The 22,445-nt window shown below is 45.0% G+C and overlaps 1 protein-coding gene across 3 annotated transcripts in view; it reads left to right on the top strand.

Moving 5' to 3' along the window:
* Nucleotides 1-22,445, top strand: part of LOC122617545 (pneumococcal serine-rich repeat protein) — a 110,038-nt gene that overhangs the window by 63,501 nt on the left and 24,092 nt on the right. For all 3 annotated transcript variants that reach the window (XM_043793446.1, XM_043793447.1, XM_043793445.1), the window contains one exon: nucleotides 17,336-17,728. In XM_043793446.1, coding sequence (XP_043649381.1) covers nucleotides 17,336-17,728 — 393 coding nt within the window. The remainder of the gene's footprint in view (nucleotides 1-17,335; nucleotides 17,729-22,445) is intronic.

Here is a 22,445-nt window from a genome sequence, read left to right as displayed (position 1 = left end):
AGCGACAGTTATCTAACGGACGAGATGTGTGAGATTTTCATGGAACAGCTGCTGCTAGAGGGAGGATTCATGCAGTTGGTCCCAGGGGTGAAACTAAAACGGAATATGCCAAGAAGGAACTATTAGCTAGGAGAAGATGTGAAAGCTCTGAACAAGTGGTATTATAAAAATGTTGGGATAGCCACTAGCTATATTGATTTATCGACCAGAACAACACACCATTAAGTATGGCATTTCTAATTATGAAATGTTTTTCAAAAACCCAAACTTGTGCTGACAGGTATCAAACGAGTGATTGATGTTGGAACGTGGTGCTCTAATCACAATATTTAATAACAACCGAATTTTGAACCAAGCACCCCATTCTCCGCTCTCAATTCACCGGCTCAGATCCGCCCAAAACAATCGCCAGCACATGCTACACTTATTATCATGCTCGGAACCCGCTGCAATTACCATTTCCATACCCATTTCCATTCCATTCCATTACCATTCCCCATTCTCAGTTGGCCAGAACTAGAGTCAGAGCCAGAACTAGAAGTACGACCACAGAGCGCCTTCGTTTCTCCTTCATGAAGTGCTGTCGTTCCAATTCACCGGGTTTTCACTTGGGTTCTTTCCCCTCCTGGCCACCTGCCTGCACTTTGCACCACCGACGATAACTACATAGTTTTTCCATCCATAAACACAGAAAACAATTTCCCTTTATGCGTTTTTGTTTATTGTTTCGCTTGTTCTCAGATTGGAGTTTCTCCCTAGCATTTAGTTACCCCAGGAAAACGCTGAAAACCAATCGCTGAGCAAAGAGCGAAGAGCCCAGAAGAGCTGTGGAAATTCGTTCCATCACCAGGTGATGCAACTTATCCGTAATGCATTTTTTGTGTGTGGCGGGCAAAAGTTCATTGCCGCCTTTGGCGTTGACCAAATGTTTGGCTCTTTCGCTTAATTACCCACCTGACCAAAAAAGTCACGTGCCCCGGGGAATCCCCTACAAGTCTCTCTCCCTCCCCCTTTTCCGACCGGCCACGCCGGCATAAAAAACGCACTTGACGTTCGTGACCTTCGCCGCCGGCCAAAGTTTTTTCCGCAGCTGTTTTTCCTTTGCTCTGAGCTGTTGCAGTAGTTGCTGCAGTGGCTTTTCCGATGCCGCGGTGACTGGATGGCTGGAGACCTCCCCAAGTTCAACGGAAGCCATTAAAGAAAAGTCAACACCAGGCAACTGAAAAACTGAAAAGCTGAAGAGCTGAAAAGTGCCCCTCGGATCCGCCCCCCAAGCATAACATTACTTTTGCATTTTTGGAAGATGTTGGGGCGCTGATAACCCCGCCGCATCACCAAATTGAGCCAAGACAAACCAGAAATCGCAACTGCAAAGGAATGCATGCCACTGAGATCGAATAGTTTACTACCCTGTGATCGAGGTTGTATAAATTGAAACTATACAGATAACTAACTAAGAATGGTTGGTGTACATTACCGAAATACATTCCCTGTGATCCTCACTCAGGCTAATGAATTAATCTTTTATTTATCTACAAAATCTGAGTAAGCTACCACCTAAAACAGGGTACACAAATGCAGTATTTGCGTTGGGAGACCACGTAAAAGTCATGCAAAAGTCTTTCCTCGCTGCGCGGACTCTGGGGTTTCGTTTATCTGCTCGGGGGCATCTCTCTAAGCGGTGACTGAATGGGAAATTAATTCGGTTAACCCCTGTCGACACCTCCCACTCTGGAGGTCTTTGCGACCGCCAAAGCCAAAGCCCCTTAAAGCCACCATATACTCGATACTCGCACATAGCCAATGAAGAAGACACTGGCACTTGGCTTTCACCATATTTCCCCAGCCAAGTCTCGTATCAATTTCGACTTTGTCTTGACCGCATGCAAATAGCCCTGAACCAAGGAACCTTCAATCCCTAAGCCTCCTATTAAACCTGCCCCTTTTCCACGGAGGTCAACTAATTATGCAAAGAAGAGACGAGTACGTACTCGTCTTAAAGGAAGCCCGAAAACTGCCAAAACTAAATGATCAGTTTGCCTCACCTTAATTCCCCTCCATTCGCCTCAATTTCCACAATTTGACGTACAAATTCGTTTGCATAATTGAGGGTGGTCGTGGTCTATAAAAGAAAAGCCCGGAAATCAACTGTGCCAAGTGAAAAAACTGCACTGAAACTGAACAGTTCACGCGCGATTTTCTGTGGCATGTGGCGCCGCCCTCTCACCACGCATTTCCACTTGAAATATTTGTGCGAAAAGGCGCATGCGGAAACGCAAAGTTGAAAAGCATTTCCACTTAGCCCGAGTGTGAAAACAATCTTTGGGAAAAATGTTGTGGTTGAAAAAGGAACACAGTTTTATGAGAACTATTTATAGTGCTACCACTTTAATAAAAGACTTTTAGTGAGAAAATTAATTTTTAGTAACGAACAAAACATCTTTGGAATGGAATTTGAAATCAGCCTTCTTTGGTTAAAAGAGCTCAACTATCTCGAAGGCGTTCTTCTATGAGAAGCCCTAGAAATTGCAGGTCTCTGCCAATGAAAACTGACATTTGGCCTTGCCGCGGATTAGAGGTGTAAAGTACGCCCATTCGCCCAATCCTCCGTCATTCTGGAGTCCACAAACAAGAACGATTCGCTCTGGAAGCCCCCATTTGCCATGACTACCACACCGCATCCAATTTCCAGCCCAATTTCTGGACGAAAGTGTAAATTATAGTGCAGTTGGAGCTACTGGATTTGGATTCGGTGCGAGTTAACTATAACTGGCAAGTATCTTTTCGGGCCCAGGGTAATTTTCCGTAATGAAGAAACCGATGAAGGATCGCCGAGAGCAATCTCTTCCGGCGCGGAACGCCATGGGTGTCATTTCCCGATTTTTCCATTTTCCGATCTCCCAGGCAGAATCCCGCGAACGTGACCAGATCGGAGTCGGTCGCAAATGAGATTCGGGCTGCTGGTGCAGCGACAATTATCTGAACAACAATCGCAGTGAAATTTTCACGCGCCACTGTAAGTGTGGGCGTGGCTGGGAAAAGGGGTCGAGGGGCTGTGAAAATTGCTATCCTGTCAAATGAGCAAACTCAATGGGAGAGTCGAGCTTTAACCACCTGTTTCTCAGTCTTGTAGTTCGGTAATTGAAACTCTTTTTTCTTTGTCTTCCATAATTGGTTTTTTAATATTTAAGAGCTTTCCGGTTAATTTAATAAAATGGGAAAACTGGTAAACAGCATTTAACAACAACTGAAATAAAACCGGACACCCGAGTATCGGATAATTAAAAATGTATTTGCAAACGAGTATGGGAAAGTTGCGAACATTAGGTGGGTGGCAACTCATCATTGTGAGTGGAGCCTCCTCCTTCGAAGGGGAATCCATTCCCATTACTTCTCCGAAACTGTAGGCAGCATCCGCTTGTTTCTGCCCAAAAACCTCGAGCTGCACACCTTGGTTCTAGTTTCTGACTTTCTCCTGTGCAGGCACATCAACTCTATCTCCATAATGAAGCCCCGACCTTTCCTTTTCCATTTGGATTTATAATGTCTAATCGCGATGCTCTTGAATTGCCAAACACACAACGACCCATCCTCGCATTATCTGCACAACAATATCAGTTTTCCGGCAGACAAGCCCCGAAAAATTGTACATCTCAAGTTGAAGGCGCAAATAAAAGTTGATGGACGGGTGCGGTTCGGGCGCAACTTTAATTTATGAATTGCTAACAAAAAATCAAAAAAACAGAAAATGTGCACAATAATTTGTAGTTGCAGCCGAGGATTGTCGGCAAAAGGTTGATCAGAGTTCAGGAGTCCTCCTGTTATGCAAGACAGTTAAGACAGTTAAGCTCTTAAATTAAGCGAAGATTTCTCTCATTCCGAAAGCCCAAAACGTTTGGCAGGCATTTATAAAACCATCAAACTCATCAATTTGAATTCAAGCACCCAAAACGAAGATTCAATTTGATTCCTGGCGAGAAATGCGCCATCGTCACGCAATCCCAAATGACAACGTCATGGGATGGAATTGCTGCGATTGGATTGGGATTTGGAATGGGATGGGATGGGATGGGATGGTCTAGGATGGTTCGATGGCCACCATCCCATCCTCAAATGTTGCATGTTGTACGCGCATCTGTGGGCAGATACTCAGCTACAGCTCCCAGTCCCCTTCGAGCCCCAAAGAGTGTTGAAAACTTTATTATGCCTGTTATCACTTCAAACGCAACTAGGAGTTCGGAAAACGCACAGATTAATTTGTGCCCTCGCAACTCGGGTAACCACTTCCCATTCTGTGGGGGCGTCATTACTCTCCGAACAATAGAGCTAGGCTTGGTCGAGGGTCTGGGTCTTGAATCTTGGGTCTTGGGTATCGAAGCTTGCCTCACATGTGTCTGTATTGCCATGTGTTTTTTCTGTGGGCTGACACAAAACATTGTAGGTACACCGAACTGTTGGGAAATCATTTAGAAAATAATTAAGCCCATGTCGCCGAACTCCAAAAACACACAGCACTTGAGTACAAAGCACTGGAAGCTCTGCCCACATAAAAGGGAAGAAATTGAATTATTTCGTTTGAAGCAGCTGACATGTGTAACATTTGCTTTTTAAGGGGGAAGAACATGGGAAACAGAACCAGTTTGGATCTCCGCAAGAATACGCATTCTACACATTCTCCCAGGTTTCAAGAATACGAATCGTATTTAAATTTAATAACTACATTTTAAGGGGATATTACTATTTGCCAAGTGAGATTCCATTCTTCTCCATTTGCTATTGCTTTTCAATTTCTGCAGGGAATCGCCCGCAGGCCATGTAATTTCAATTAAAAAGTCGTTAGCCACCCACTGGGTGAGCCACCAACTGGTCGCTTGTCATCCGCTGTCAGCTCTTTTTGGTAAACTTTGACTCTATTTACGGATCGGCGTAATTAAAGTGGCCAAAAAATTGAATTTTATTGCCCCGGCGACGCCGCTTGCATTGAAAGTTGCAATGGCAATTGCAATTGCATCTGCAGTTGAAGTTGCAGTTGCAGTTGAAGCTGCAATTGCACAGTCGCAGCAGTTGAAATTGGCCGACTGGGTATCGGAATGGGAATGGGAATTGCGGTTTGTCTTCTAGCGTAATTTATGACTTTTAATTTCTACCACTTGCGCAAGATTTATGGCCAATGTGCAGAAATTGAAATGCAATCAAAAAATATTATGTTAACCTTTCAACCAGGGTGGCGAAAACGGCGTCCCACCGCGGAAAATGCTCACACAGAATGGGGAAACTCGAGTCAGAAAAAGCATTTTCCCTGGCTGCCGAAAACATCATGGGCTCGTTTCCCTCGATTTCTCCCAAACTGATTGACAGGCCATGAAGTGGCATTCAAATTTGCTGACAATTTGTGCAGCTCCAAGTTATTAGTTGCTGTTAACCTTTAGTATCATCCTTTGGACTGCATCCTGCTGTGAGTTGGACATGGTTTCACCCTGGAAATACCCTTTTAATCCGCGGATCGCCGGGTCAGCGACCTCTCTTGCCACCCACTCATGCATGACCGATGTCTATGTCGATGCCACCCGTGCAGTTGGCGGGCATTTCCTAGTTGCGGCCTTGCCTTGGAGCTTCCTCTGTTTACATAAACAATTTGCATATTTCCACTTGCGCTTTTTTTCCCCTACCCTCCCCTTCCATTCCATTCCATTCATGTGTCTCAGCCATGCGGGAATGTCTCACTCAACTTGTCCAAGTTTTTCCCCTTTTCACTGTGTTTTTGTGTCTCTGCTGGCGTAACTATAAATTCGTAATATTTTCAGGAGTTTGCCAATCCATTGGAGCGCATCAGGGCGGCAAAAATGTGACGTGGAGTGGGGTGTATAGTAAACAAATTTGCTTACTTGAATTCCGCTGAGAAAAAGAAAAGCCTGTGCCCCATCAATAAATTGAACTAATTTCTCCAATTAATTACCCTCCATTCTCGCACCAATACTCCATATATGACTGACTTCTTTGACCCTGATAGCGCAGCATATTATGATTTATGCCCCCAGATAGTGAAACGCTAACCAAACAAAACAATGAAAGTAAGCTTCCAACTCCAAACAAACTCTTTATCTTATCGATTTTGTCTGCACAATTTGGGGCAAAGTTTGTTGTTTGTTACTTGCTTGCTTGTTATCGATTTCTTCCGCCAGTCGCATTATGTGTAGGAACTTTCTATCGACTGGGAAAAATGCATTCCATGAAAATCAGGCCATCGACGGCAGAGAAATGTGAGTGAAACAGAGAGCGAGCGAGTAGAGATATGAAAAACCGCAGGCCAATCGACCGAATTCGTCGCGTGCCCAAGTCCCCGATTTTCCCCCCCTTCCGTCGGCACCTTCCACCACTTCACTGCACTCCACCCACATCCACGCCCACACCCACGCCCACGCGAATGTCACGAGGCAGAAAATTGGGTGAAAAGTTTTCCTTTGCCCCCGACCCCTGCGCTCTCTGTTGATACATAAATTTCCCAGTTAAGTGGAAAAGCTTTTCTAGTTCGCTTTTCAATTAGCATAACAAACCACCCCTGTCCCCAACTAAATTCATTCGGGCTCCACTTGAGTTGGAGATTTCCCATGCATAGTACGCACATATGTGGAAAACTTCCACTTGAGAGCTGTCAATTTGTGGATTTCTGGGCCACCCACCCGCAAGATTTCAATCCCAAATAGAGCGTTCTGGAAGTGGTTTCCCCTAATGTCGCCATAAATCCCATTTGAAATTGTGTCACCACCAACTCACTTTTCCCCTTTCTTTCTTCTCTTTCTAGGTAAGAATCGCAGACATAAGTGCCTCGTTTGCTTGCAATCATAACTCTAAACCATATAAGACCGCCAAGGTTACGTAAGTTTTTCCCAAAAAGAAAAAAGGAGCCATTTCCATTGGTTTTCCGTTGATTTGTTTCCGCAATTAAAGTTGCCATTTCTCAGGTCCGAAACTATCAACAATATTTGCCCGTTCATATTTGCCATTATTTTTCACCGTTTTGGCATTGCGTGCAATTTTTAATTTTTCATGGCAATTTCAAAACGAAACCGAACAAAAATGCAGACAGCCATGCATACATTTGCCATTTGCCAATTGGCCAGTTTTTTTTTCTGAAGTTTTGGCGATGATGGACCGAGATTAAGGATTTATTTCGGACTGTTGAAATTTTTGAAATTTCATTTCATAATTAACATTCATTCGTGTCTCCATTCATTGGCTTTCTCTGTCTCTGTCTCTGCTTCAGTTTCAGTTTCCTTTTAAAGTGCACTTTAATTGTTGTCATTTACTTTTGCATCGCTTTTTGGCACACGTAATATCGATTGCTGTTGAGTAAATGCTGAGGTAAAAGATGATGGGGATATAGGTTTCCATAGAGACTTCTTCAGTGATAACAAACCATGCTCATGTTTATATTAGAAAGTCCTGCCACCTTTCGTGCTGTTTATAAAACACCATTCGCAGGAAAATTCAATTTGACTCGATCACGTGGCGATTTTATGATAATGACCCCGCTCGTTTTCGCCGCCATTGTCACGTAAGGATCGTACAAATATGAGGGTTAGGTGCAGCAGCCGGGGTTCACCGAGAAGATTCCCACTCCCAGGCGCCGAAAGTGAAGTCCGCAGACCAGGTAACCAGGTGCGAAGAAATGCAAATGGTGGAGCAAGGTGCCAAAAGTCGTGATGTGACTCAATCGCTGCCTCTTCGCAACTGGCGGAAATAGAAAAGAAAATAAGAAAAGCAGAGACAAAAAGCCTGGAAGGGAAGGGGAAACCTTTTGACATATCAAACTGCAAATCGCCAAGACAAAATCTCTTTGACAGCCTTCAACATAGAGGAGAAACACAACGGCAGCGAGTAAGCCGATGCAGCAAAAACATTGTAACACTGCCGGAAGAGAGTCCATGGCAAAAAACACACAAAAACACAAAAGACCAAATAAAACCAAAGCCAAAACCAAGCCAAACAAAACAAAATGAGCGGCGAGGGAAAAAGTTCAGCATTAACAAAGTTCGAATTGTTTCCAATATCGAAATGCACTTTCTGCCTTTGACAGACAGCAACAACAAAAGTCAGAGATACACAATCTGACAGCAGTCCGAAGACCCAACCAACCGACCGACAGATGGGAAACCATCGAAAGGATGGGATGGGGGGCGATTCAAGGGGCCCACTGCGATCTCCGGATCTCTGGATCTCTGTGTTTATGCTTCTTGGCATTTCTCGAATGCGCAGCTGAACGGGATGAGCTCGGGATCTGGTGGCTACGACGAACTCTGGCCATGTTAGTCTGTATCGCAGGTCGATCGAAGGCCGCTCATCGCAGGGATCAGGAACATGTTGCTGATGCAAATTACCATGGCAGCTTTGCTGGCAGTTTGTTCTCTGCCCCAGCTAATGATCTGTGTGCATGCGGGCTTATCTGCCTTTCCATCTCGATATTTGGCTATTTTTAGAACGGCAACAATTGACACAAGTTATTATGCATTTAGAGCTCATTACCCACCTGACCCGCGGTTGATTTATATCCCTATTGACTGGTCGCACGCCACAAGGTGAGGCTTTGATTGTTCATGCCACTTGTTACTGCTATGTGGCAACTGCCTCCGCCACAAACACATTCAATAATTTGGCCGCATGGGCGTGTATTATCCCCAACTCCAACCAACAACTCCTCCACTTACTTCAGCCAACGAGCTGCTCCCTCATTCGACGGCTGGCCCATGTCTCGTCTGGCTCACTTCGTTTCATTCAAATTGGCAAATGGCTAATAAAGTTTTGCGCCGATTGCCGAATTGACAATAAATATTGGCTTTATTTCCAGCCATGCCGACTTTTTATGAACTTGGACTGGAGCAGGAGCACGGTGGGGAATACGGTGGAAAAGCCTCTAAGGAGGTGCTGATGTGTGTGGGGACGAGGGCGTTTATTGCGTGAAATCAATTGCGTGGAATAAGTTCGCTTATGCCTGCGGTGGCGGCGGCGGTGGCACTAAAAACTCTAAGGAAGATCAATGGAACTTTCACTGCCGCGAGAAACGTTGACAAATTCACGAAGGCTCGTGTGAATATTAAAAAATCTCTGGAAGAGAAAGTTTAGAGGGATAGAAGGATTTGAAACTATTCTCTATGATATGTAGTTAAAAAATAAGTTTGCCACTATTTCCCTATACCATTATTTATCATCTCCCCAAGTTGTTGAACCCGCTGCCTTTAAAGATGATTATTAACGCCTCGCGAAAATTGTTTTGCGGTTGATTAAATAATGTCGCCGAGGTTAACCGATTTCGCTGCCGCGGTAGCCATCACGTTCCCTCAAAGATAATCATCTGAATCGAACCACTGGACGATCGATCGATTGATCGGTCCGAGGAAAGTGTTTCCCTGACCAAAAGCGTCAAAGGAAGCGGGGTTAATGAAGCCGTGGAAAACCGTGCATGGGGCGGATGGGGAGGTTAAACTCGAGTTGAACTTTTACTTGGTACTCCACCCTTTGGGATAACGAGGTGGAGGAGGTGGAGGAGGCTGAGTTCCCACTCTGCAACTCTGTTAAAAATCAATTTTGGGTCGTGCTTGCAGGTGGCTCCGCTGCGCTCACATGTCCAAACAACATCGTCATCATTGCCCGTTCGTTTACTTTTCGGCAGCACTGTGCTCGTGTCTCGGCCTGACCCTGCACCTCCAGAGTTATGAACTTGTTCGGGGCCTAATGAGTCGGAGTGCCCACCATAAAAAACCAAAAAAAGACCATCAAAGGGGGAGGAGCTGCGGCCGCAGGAGGTGGCTCCTCTGTGTGCTGTGTTCGTTCAGATTTTCATGGCTTCTGGGCATGGGAAGCTGGGGCCAGGCCATCGCAAATTGAGGTGTCGTAATGGCGGGAAAACTTTGGGATCGGATCGGTTCAATGCGATGCATTGGGATGCATGTTCATCTGCCAAGCGGAAAGGCGATAGTGAAAGTGAAGTGAGGCGAAGCTTTCATTGTTGCTGCTGTCGCGGATCTTCAAAAGGCCCATGTCGTTGTCGTTGTTGCCCAAGGATACACCCCTTCCCAGAGAAATAACGAAAATAAAATCAGAAAAAAGGCGAATCCCCCAGACCACACTCATTTGCAATGTTAACAAATTCAGCCAAAATTTGTTTGCCATTTTTCATCTGTTAGATTTTAATTTGTTTCCTTTTTGCCCCTCGGCTCGGCATTATTCAGTTGTGTTTATTGCTGCTGCTTTATCTCCAGTTGGTAGATCTTTCTATGGCAGCTGCGGCCCGTAATTATGGGTATGGGGATTTGTCTTTTATGGCCACTCAATATGGTTAAATGTCATTGGAATGGCTGGCCAAAGGGGTCTCTTTCAAATGGGTTTTGAAGCAGGGATTATTTTTGCAACTCCTTGCCGCAGAGAACCGACTGAATTACAGAGCGGATTGAGACGCTGTAAAGTGTTATTAGCGGCAGCAGAGAAAATAAATTTGTAAATATGCATATTTAATAAAATGTAGATTGATGGCAGTTTTCTGCTCTTCGGGCTTATGAACCACCATCCATTGCTCCTACTTATCACACATTTTCCGGTATTAAATTTCAATTATTACAACACTGATTACCACCAGCTGCCTCTTTTCCGATCCCTCAGCCATATCGTTTCAGGTTCCATTGCCGCTTTCAGCTTTCTATTTATTACACAATTAACAACTCGTTAGGAGGGGCTCAGTTTTGGGGTTTTTGTTTCTGCTTTGGGCTTCGGTCTTGGGCCTGAGGTTTAGCGGTAACTGAATTTCCCTGTACTACATTGATCACAGCGGAGAAGAAAAACAGGCACAGCCGTTGGTAATAATCTCATTTTAATTGCCGCTGGCCGAAAGAGAAAAAAAAAACAGAAAAAAAGAAGACAATGAAAGTAGCGTAATGAACATTTCATTGGCCAAGCCCGCCAGTTGGTTGCTCAATTTATGGGGTTTAAGGAGCTGGCCAAGTGGGAGTTAACCCTTTCCGCCCACCGCCACGCCCCACAAGCCAAGTTGTAACCAAATTCATGACCTTGTCTGCTGTCTCCCGGCATCGTAGAGTACCTCTTTTTTTATGGTTTTCAATGCGATGTCCGCCAGCATCTTAATTGCACTTGAAGCAGACGAAGATTGAGAAGTCCAAACTGTGTTAATGAGAGGGCCAAGTTTGGTAATCGGATAGTGGAGTTGGAGATGGATATGGAGACCACACAAAAATGTTCACTCTAGTGGTGTCAAATATCTGGGTGAACAAGGGAGAATCTCTTCAGAGCCGAAAGCGAACTGGATTTTTTCCCCACTCCATTTCGGATCTGGGGCCACCGGCAAAACCCAATAAAACATGTCCAATGCGGCACGAGGCGAAAGTAAATCAAATATTTTGAATTATTGAGGAAAAATCAACAACAAATTGCCAATTGTTTGCCGCTCCAACCGACGATCAATACAGGCATGTACACATGTAGCAAATCCAAATCCGATTTCGATTTCAAATCCATTGTTAATGGCAAGCATATTTCATGATTGATTTCCAAAGCGCGCTAAGCCGCGGCCAAAAATGGAAACCGAGGCAAGAGTGGAGGAAAACTGGCGAGGAAATGCATTTGCCAATGACGTTTTCCATGCTCCATGCAGATGGATGGCAACGACGCATTTTCACAATTTTTGACAGTTCACTTGGGTCAAAAAACCAGAGACGACAGAAATGACCAAATGGGTTTCCATGGCAAGCAAATGTCCAGCCACCTGGACATTTGTTGTTTTATCATCTCTTGTTTTCTTATAGTAAATTATCTTGATTTCGGTTTCGATTTCAGTTTCAGTTTAGCGCTAATTAGCCTGGAGATCGTGTCATCTCAGTCGGCCTCAAATTATATGCAATTAATCGAATGATTTCGATTGGTTCGGTTTCGCTTTTTGATTCATCACCCAGGGGCAAGGCAATTTTCGGTGAGTTGTGCCCCTCAATCCGAAGCGCTGAAGCTGCGTCATTTGCCTAGGGAAATTATCTTTAATTGTTCCGTTGCAGTTCTACTCGATTGAAGGTTATTTGAAGCGGCGACAGTTTTACAGTTTTTCCGGGGGCCGATTCAATTCAGCAGAGATAGGCTTAGCTGGGGAGGTCAACAAGTTTACAGATTACAGAAAGGGCGAAATCAAGTGAGAACATTATGTGTCTCAAGATAAGGGAGACGTCAAAACTATCAGCCTGAGGCTTAATGTATTAATTGGGGTTAAGTTCGTTATTGATCTCGATAAGGGAACGCATTTATGACAGCTAACGAAAAGTTGAGAGATCTTAAATATATGAAGAGCTTCAAGAACACATGACTTGAGTAGAAAGTTCAAGTATTGAGAATCGGCTTCCCGCTTTTCCTCGAAGTACGCTTTTCACTAGCGGCTTGAAAGCGATGTTTTTTCACACCGTATCCGTATCAAAATATGTTTTCCCTAATTTCACTGAAAATAAGCACGAAAAACAGTTAAAGTCGCCCCGGTCAGAGGCGGCAGTTGAGCAATTTCGTAATCAGTTTCCATGTAACATGTTTCTAATGAGACCACAATGAGCAGCGAGATTTCCACGACAAAGCGGCAAACTTGTTCTCTGGCTGGCCCATGGCTCCGACCCAAGAACGTGATGCCAACAAAGCCAAAAGCGAGACGAGACGGGATTCCGGCCATCATCTTTGTCGCCGGCGAAGAGTTGAACGTGACACTCGGACGTGATTATGTCAACGGTGTTCGGAATCAGATTCATATTCAGAAGCCCCTGCTAACCCAAAACTCCTTGTCCGATGCTGGAGTGTGTGTTACTCAATAGGCCAGGTCGGGCTTTAACTGCGTCTCCCGACTTAACTTCACACATTCGCGGGATCTCGGGATCTTCAAAGAGAGATAATTCCCGATGCATCCGATGCATTTGGTCACGGCACGTCGACGACATCCATTCCAGTTGAGTTCTAGTGGAAACTGGAGAACTGTGAGTGCTTTTTTGGGTCAGCTGATTAATTGCACTTTCGGGGTCGTCTTTCAACCTGGAACATCTCCATCATCATCATCATCTCCTTTTCCCGGACTTTGTCAATTTGTTTGCCTTCTCCTTTCCGTTTGAATTTATCAACTCTCTCTGTGTCCCTTTCCATCTCCCAGGTTTCTTGGGTAATTAGAGTCGCTGCCTGATTTTCGTCTAATTCTATTTGGTTGAACTCTATTTTTAGGCCGATTTGGAAGTGTTCCAAATGTCGTGACTACTTCACATAAAAATGTTTGCAAAAAGACAAAAAGGAACCGCATAGAAAACGTACAAAAAGAGAATTTATTTTTTGTTCGTGCGTTCCCAATTTATGTGACATCTTGGAAATGTTCTCTATAAGACATTTCTGGGTGGAATTTGGGTTGTTGTCGTGTTCCCGCTTCAAGAAAAATTGGCTATAAATTTGATTTCTTCTAGGAAGAGATTTATGCCAATTTGATAGGTTTTAAAAAGGCGAAGACTTTCTATCCTTTACAGCTACTTTTGTTACATATCAGTTCTTTGAACACAATGCATTACTCATAATCTTTGGGCAAATGACTTAGCCACGTTTTGGTCACGCCTTTGAAGCCTTTAATCGCCACTGTTGTAGACACTAAATAATGTCTTTTGGTAATTTATAGAATTCTGTGAGATTCTATTCATAATCAACCTCTGGCGAATCAAACAATATCTGAAGGCGTTGCCTGGCACAGCAGGCCAATATAATGTAAACCCAAATTGTAAAATTCTAAAAACGCGGTCGAGGTCACGCACTGACATTTCCGATAATGAATGTACGATCCGGTGGGCCATTGTAGCTTTTTTATACATACATATAGCCCAAAGCCGAAGCCGATTGCTCAATTCTTTGGTCATTCTCAACCACGCCGAATTACAGCAACAGCAGTCGCAGTCTCGCTGAGTCAACGAACCTCGGCCGCAGACATCCGAGATACAGATACAAAGATAGAGATATAGATACGCGACGCGCCCAGCACACTACACAGTTTCTATTGAGTTGCGGTTGTGAGTAAAAATAGCCAACGCATTAGAGGAACTTATTTTAACCGATTCCGAGGGGCGACGAGCATTTCGCATGTATGAGCACAGCGCAAAGGAACCTGGCGGGGAAAATGTAATTTGGTAGGCAGACTTTTGGAAGACATAGTGAATTCCGATAGTGCCTTAAAATGTGTTGCAATTCGCGTGACTAAGTAGAGAAAAATGGGCAGATTCGGCCGAGAAAAACAATTAGCCAGCTGGCAATAAAAAGTCAAGGGGAAAACTAATTTTTCTATGCGTTAAGAAGAACGCAATCATTCAACGAGATTATTATTTATGAACAGATTTTAAATTGTTGGGGAAATATAAATATGGAAGTTAATCTTCGAAAAAAGGGCTTTATAAATATGCAACTTGTTGGTGCTGGTAAAATCAATAGCCTTTCGGATTCTTCTTCGCAGTTCGTAGAACCTATTTAAAGCTCTTGTTTAACATCCTCAATTTCTGGCAATTCATGCTCTGAAATGGAGTGTTTTTTCCAGCACTTTCACACCCCCGGTAGGCCAACACATTCACTTTTCTTGCCATTCGTTCGTGCTGTTTTTTTTATTCCTTTTTTGTTTTTTTGCATCAGATTTCAATCTTGAGAACTTCGCACTGACTTCAATTTGTTTTCCCTGATTTCTCTTATTATTTCCTACGCCCGCCAATAATCTTGAGACCTCTCGAGAGTCTGGCGCGCAGAAAATAATAAAAATAACAAAAAGAACGGCTGCTCCTCAAGTTCAGCCGGCGGAGATTAGTCACGAACTTTGCATAAAGTTCTGCAGTCTGCATACTGCAGTCTGCATTCTAAATTCTCATATTTCCAGCGCTCCCCAAGTGGGTGGGTGGCGGCAAATGCATTAAGGCAATGCCTGCCCAGACCTTAGAGTCGTGCCAAGATTGGGAGTGGTTCAGCTCAGTTTGGGCCCGGATCGCTTGCTTTTCGGTTTTTGGTTTTCGGTTTGGGAGCCGAGACCGAAAACAAAGAGAAAGGCGTTCCTCCAAAAAAGACACAATGTTGTGGTTTCGGCTGCTTACTAGGGTTGGGTCTGGGCTTCGACTTTGCCGGGGTCTCTGGTTCTTCGGTCTGTGGTCTATGGTCTTCAGTTCCTCAGTTCTGGTAATGAGCCTCAAGTATCGCAAATAAGCAGCCCACACCTGCCTCTCCTGATGCTCCTCGCTTTCAAGTCTGCACTCCCACTGCCGCTCCTCCTGCGAAGAGGTCTTACTTGCCATCTACGACTATTTGCAAAGTTTGTTCTGTGCCAGAGGCGCTCTTCTCCGATGACTCGACTTGGTTAAGCTGGGTTCACTTCATTTATCTATTTGCCTAGCCAAGCAGGCCAAGCCTCTGAAAATGAGTCGAGTCGCTGTGCCGATCAGAGTTCTTTTGTTTCTGCAGTCGCAGTCTCATAATTAGCTATAATGATAAAATCATAATGCAAAACAATTTGATGCAGAAAATTGCTTGGCTTGGCTTGGCTAAGTCCTAAAATGGCGTTTGGAAAATGCTTTTGAAATTTGACAAACTCCTCGAGTCAGCAGCCTTCGCGATTAAGTTATTAAAATTCCCCCCAGTATAATTAAATTTACTGCCCAGAAATATAGGATGGCGGTAAAAGTAACCCACCGAAAAAAGGAGAAAAATCCCAGGCAGCCTGTCAAAACTTTCCCGCTTTTCGCCGTCGCCAAGGGAGGGGAGCGGAGGGGAGGGGGAAGATTTGCCAAGGCTTCCCCATAAATCTTTCTCGCAGCGCCGTCGCTTTCTCGGATCATTCTTCAAACGGCAAATGGCAGAGTGCAGTTGCAAGAGGTGACTTTGCGAGAGGTTTTGTGGCAGCTGCCTTTGAGTGTCAATTTGGCCATTACCAAAGGTAAATCAAGAGCAGGAGCAGGAGACAGGGAAGGGGAAGGGGGACAGGCAAACTGAGTGTCTGTCCAGGAAAATCATTTTCATAAATTTGCCATTTCTTAAAGTGAACCCCAATCAGTGTGACATTTCAATTTGCCAGTGCCGAAAGGGAGTCAACGATTTGCAGTTCAATGAAGATCTCAAGCAGGTGAAAATGAAAATGTATGTTTGCATTGGCTTTGGGTTTGGGTTTGGGCTTTCGTTTGGTTTTATGCGAGGGGCTCTAGGCTCTAAACTGCCATTTGAGTAAGGATGTGTCCGGGGCCATAAATAAATGTCCGTGCTTCGAACAGTTTGAACACTTTGCACACTTTGGGGTGAAGAGGTTGGCTCTAAGAGTGCCTGCTTTTCCCCTAACTTATCGATTTCTAATTTCAACTTTGCGCACCTTTTGTTGATTTTTCACATTTTGGCGGCGGTGATGCAAGAGTTCGCCGGGTTAAACTGTTTGTATGGAGATCAATGTCCAGATTGTGGAAGCCCGCTTGGGAGTTGTAAGTTGGGAGTTTTCATGACTCGCATTTTCCTCGCCTCGCATGTGTGGGTGTCACTGGGTGTCACGCCCACCTTTCCCCTGCTGACCCCTTGGCGTCAATTGTCTTGTAATTATTTTCTTGATGTTTGATAAATTGAATATCGCTCTCTACGGAAAATCTTTCTTTTCTCTCCCCCCTTTCTGTGTGATTAATCATGGAACAATGGCAGAGCTTATGCAATGCGTGGGACTTTTCCAGCTTGACCTTTGCCTGGAGGAGGATAAAGATGCGGATGGAACTCAACGGGGATGGGGATAGAGCCAAGGCCCGGCAGCTGTTAAAATGACAAATGAGCGATGCCATATCGCTGCAGATGGGCGGTAAATGCTGTGGCAGGCAGTGGAAAAATTTCCCAATGGCAGGATGAAATCTTGCAGATAGTGCTTAACGGGAAATCATTTTCTTATTGGAAATTAAATAAAGCTGATTTAATAATTGATTTAAACGATGCAACGCGTAAGGGGTATAGAAACATACATATAGAATTTAGATTTAGCATTGCAACTGAGAAAGCCATTAATGCATTATGCATAACCGCTTACTTCCAACATAACTTTAATGTGGTTCGCAACACTTTGTAACCATATCCTTTGCGGCAAGCCTTTCTCTTGCCACAATGCCACAACTCCACCCTTTCACCTCGAACCCTTCCCTTTCGGGCATTGGGGCATTGTTTGCCTAATCAATTAGCAGCTTGGGCATATCAAGTATACGTCATGTTAGCCACATACCCATACAGTTGAACCCAACGAGCACCTTTTTAATTTCCCTTTTTGTGTGCGCTCTCTTTTTGATTCCAGGTGTTGTACCATGAAATTGCATCACACGCTCGAGTGGTGAGCTCTTGCATTCAAGCCGCCAAAAAGGAGCAGCAACTCCAACAGCAACAGCAACAGCAGCAGCAACTGTCGAGTCAGCAACCCGCCTCATTGACCAGCAACTGCTCCAGTGAGTCAACCAGCGAGTCGGCCACAAAGTCGAGCAGCCTGAGCAGTGGGTTCGCCTCCGATCCGGTGGCCACACCCATAGGAACCACCGCAGCGGCTGCCCCGCCTCCCAGTAGTACCCACCCGTCCAAGAAGGGGGAGGGCAACTTGGAGCGACTCAGGGATCGCTACCATCTCTTGTATCTGAAGGCGTTCGAGCTGCAATTGTGCCTGGATAATCTGCTCAGGAAGCGCAGTTCCACAGCGGTAAGTTTTCCATCTATCTAAGTTCGAATGCAACTATTTCCCTTGATATTTAATATTTCCTTGTGGCTTTTTAAAATAAGAAAATACCTTCTTGCAATACCTAGCATCGTAAACAACCTACGTATATGCCACTAATTTATGGCCCATCCACATGAACTTGAATCGATTAGGGATTTTCCGAAAATAACCTCTGCGAGCAGTGCCCTTGGTCTGCCTTCGACTTTTGTCACTTCGGATTATCTTGCTGGCTGACAAGACAAAAAAAAAAAGAAAGAAACTCCCAGCCGGCAAGGGAAATGCATTCGAGATGCCAGGGATTCTTGGAAAGAAAGAAAATGCATTTGGCGCCGCTTTCCCTGCTGGTTCGTTGCCGTTCATCGCCGCGCATCGCGCATTGCCAATTGTGGAAATTTCTAATTACGTTTTAGTATAACGCGGCTGCGAGCGATTTAATTAATTCATTTAGTGAAAATGCCGGCAATGCGACAAAAAATGTATTGGGAAAGCGCTGAGGTGCACAGCATTGCGATTGAATAGTGAGACAAAGTAGTGAGCTTGCGAGAAAGATGAATGAGTTTCGCCTGGCTGGTGTGTTGGTGGCTCATCAAGGTGTGTCCGCGTGGTTCCTGTTCGCTGGGAAGGAGCGAACGAAAGAACTGAAAGTGAAGAATGTTCCACTACGAGAGAGTATGGCCTATAGCCGACTCAGCTTCCAGATCCCCCAGCCGATCAGCACTTCCTTTTCCTCTTGCCATCTCAACTCAACTAGCAAGCATTCCCCTTCTAGTTCGCCGATCTGTTCTGTGCCTCGTGTGGCATCCGTTTCGTGTCTAGATCCAGTGAAAGTCAATTTCGCCTTATAGACACGGTGGCCTAGTTTCCTGTTACCAACGGGCGTGGATAGATGGATGGGTTGGATACTCCTCGCTGCTCTAAGCGCTTCCTGGTTAAAGTTCTCTGCCCCTCTTGCTGTCTGGTAATTGGAAAGCGTTTTTCATGCACCCCTCTTAATTGTGGGTAATTTGCCGAGTAGGAAGCGCAAAATGCTCTGGTCTCGTGCCCCGGCTTAGTGGTACAAATAATTCATTCAAGACACGCACTGGATGGAAGAGGCGTCTTCTGACCCACACATGCCAGTGTTCTTCTGGGCTTTCTTCCCGCACCTATCATCGGCAGACCTCCGGCTGTGGGGCAGTTAACCTTCTTGTGTTTTCTGTTTTTTTTTTTTTGCTGGTGAACCGCTTCATTTGATTTCGCCTCGAGCGGGCTTTTATCCACCCCTTCCGTGCTCCGCCTCCTGCTAGATTCACCTCGTTGCTGCGCAAACAATTTCATTTTCCACCGCCGCGCTGCTGCTGATGTAATAATTTGCATCCCCGCGGGATCCGTCCGTGGCCAATCTCTATGTGGGCCGATCCAGTTGGCAATTTTCAACACTTTCCTGGCCACATTCGGCTCGTTTTGGCCGCGGGCGAATTCGCTGCTCCACATTTGCCATGCATCCAATTGCTGGTCAAAGGAGATTAGCTGGGCCATTCAGGCCATGGCTGGACTTCAAACGAAGGCGATGCCAGGAAAGCGAAGTGGGGGACGGACGGAAATGTCACAAGTGCTTGCACTCGGAGAAAATGCGATCTACACAGAGTTGTAATTCAAAAGCGCATATCCCTGAGATGGTCTTCGTCTAAACTTAAGTATTTCTCTCGGTGCCCCCATTTACCAATTGCCGTAATAAAGTCACGGCTTGCACACCAACTACTTCCCCGCTGCTTCATCAGCGGGGTTGAACTTAAGTAGCTGCCATAAAGAAATGCATTTATATCTAAGGCAATATAAAAATCAGAAACTGCGAAAGTAAAAGTGAAATTTATGCGCCCTCAACTGCAGAGTTCAGAAAAGTCATCGGCAAGACGGTAAACTCCGGAATCAGCTCCAAAATCAGCACCGAAACCAAATGAAAGTGACCGAAATGAGCAGAGCAGGGCAAATGGAATTGGAAATAAACCAAATCAAATCTACGACGTGCCTGAACTTTTGAAAACATACAAAAAACAGAGGGAACACGATGGCTAGCTTTGGTCGATTTATTAAATACCCTTACTCTCTGAGTAAGTTATTTGCGTGGATAAAAAGTCTGTGTTTCAATAAGTAAAAAGTTATAATAAAGCTAGTTCTGCTCTTCGTAACTTTTTTCTTTTCCCTACTTAGATTTATGTGTTTTCCAAGCTGTTTTCCTTTGTTGCATCTTCTTCAGCTTCTCTTTGTTTCCCACACTTGGTCGCTGGCAACATGTTGCAAGTGGCAGCCACAAGAAGTTCAATAAACAAATGCAGTTGAATTGCATTGAATTATGCCCCATTATAGTTGTTATTATTGTTATTATATCTCGCCCGAACCTCCTCGTTTTCCCTCGGATTGTGTTGTTTATTCTTGGGAAATTGTGTTTGTTTAGCGGACGGGGACCTGGGACCACGAGACCTTTGGCTGCTTTTCAGCGAGTTGAAGGTTGCACCGGAGGCTGGGAAACAGCTGTCGGTTGAAAGGGAAACGATCTTGGGAATCTTAGTCGAGTGGGAGACTGTGCGGAAATCAAGTTGACTTCTTGGGGCCTTGAAGCTGTCATCATTTTTCTAGCATTACTAATTGGCCAGTATTTTCATGTACCAATTAGCGTCCATCAATGCTGCATGATCAAATATTTATAAACTTAATTGGCCATCATCAGTGCAACAACAGCGGCAAAGTGGTTTGCTAACCAGCAGACATCAATCAAATACCGACATAAATCAATCCCCAAACTTGCTACCAGTCTGCAAGTCCGTCCACACCCAAAACACACAAAACGAAAAGATATCTGAAAACGAAATATGCAAATTTCTTTGTTTGCTGTCCCTGCCTCTCTGCTGTGAACCACAAAACCAGGCTTTAAAATGAGTGAATGCAAATCGCATAATAATTGACAATTGGAGGCGGAGGGGAGTGGCCAGCCATTTTACTGGCAGTCACGTCGGAATCGAATCGGAACTGCAATTTATGCATGATGATTGCTTACACATGTTGCGCGTTTCAAGTTGCGAGTTGCAAGTTGCTGGTTGCAGGTTGCAGCTTGCTTGCTGCACGGTTCATGTTGCTGTTGAGCCCGGAAAGCAGCTCGACTTTGAATCACAATAATTATGTAAAATCTGTGGAAACAAGGCGTGGACACACCCACAACTTGGGATTAAACGCGGAAGACAAGCGATTGCATATTTCTAAATCGCTATTTTAGTGCCAGGCGGATTCTGCTTGGTAAATTAGCCTCCCCTTATAACAAAAAATTAAAACTTAAGTGGCCAGCACAAAAACTGGGCCACATGTAATGGAAAACTGAGTAGCCGCAGGAAAAAGTTGGGTGGCTCTAAAAATGGTTTTATAATGCAGGCGGCTAGGCCAAACCGTTAGCTGCTCCAGTTTCTGGAAAATGACTTGGATAATGACAGATTGCGGCGTAATATTCCTTGGGGTTTCCTTTCTGCGGAATTATAGCCCCGACTAATGATCGCTGCCACCTAAATGGTTCATTATTTTATGCCAGCCCGATAGAGGAGTAGCGCATTATCGCGCATAGGATTGGGGATTTTCGAACTGATTTGAACTGATTCGATCTGATTCGATCAGATTCGATCTGCGATCGCACACACTGGCTTTCTGGGCCATTGATTTATGATCGCCGGGAAAAGCCATAAAGAAAAGCCAGAACAACAACAATGAACACCGAACGATCAACAAAAGCAAATTGCCAGCAGCTGTTGGTTCAACGTGCCACATTCCCATATCAATCGACTGCTGGGAAAGTCGGGGCATTCGGGAATCAATACTGGAGTCGACTCACAGTCCAGTTGCCCAACGCGAAATCCAAAAATGCAAACAAACGAGAGCAGCAACATGTTGCTGCGGTGTCGTGTGGCGCAACTGCGACATCTTCAAATGCGATTTATTGTGCTGCCAGCAAGCTGCTTACTTGAAATTGACATTTGCCAAATGTCAACTCGCGACTTTTGTTCGCGCCTTTGCATTGAATGACATTCGCCTGCAATTGTCAATATTTCATTTCCATTCTGTCAGCAACACCTTAAAACGAAAAGCTATTGCCATGATTTGTAATGCTGGCAAGTACTCGCATACCTTGTCCTTCCCCAGATGGCATTAGGTTAAAGAACTGCCAATCCGCCTGCAACCTGCGAATTATGAGCAATTGCGTGGCCAGGAATCGGGCATTAGCATCTCCTGCGTGGGCTGCCTGCTGGTGGATGCTGGAATGGTGGGATGCTGGGTTGCTGGGATGGTGAGATGGTGGGGCGTGGGCAGCACCCACGCCGCATCGGTCATTATGGAGCCCCGAGTGCGGCGGCAACATGTTGCACTGTCCGCAGATTAGGGTCAGGCGGCAAGAACGAGAATTGGCAGGGGTCTGAGTGCAAATATGCAAACTATGGCCGACGGCTGCTCTCTGTGGCACGTTGCAACAGTTGCTGCTGCTGCTGCGATCAATGCAACTTGCAGCTTGCAGCTTGCCTCTGCCTTGCTAAATTTAGCCTCTAATGCGATTTGTAATAGTTGAGCTAAATTGTAGACGTCCAAGTGGCTGCTGTACCAGGAAATGTTTGCCGTGCGCCAGCAACACCAGCCACCACAATGAAAGTAATAATATTGTCGCTGCTGTGGGTTGTTACTGCAG

This window comes from Drosophila teissieri, chromosome 3L (genome assembly GCF_016746235.2).
Source record: "Drosophila teissieri strain GT53w chromosome 3L, Prin_Dtei_1.1, whole genome shotgun sequence".
NCBI lineage: Eukaryota > Metazoa > Arthropoda > Insecta > Diptera > Drosophilidae > Drosophila > Drosophila teissieri.
Note: the sequence above shows the minus strand (reverse complement) of the source record. Positions and strands in the feature narration are given on the sequence as shown.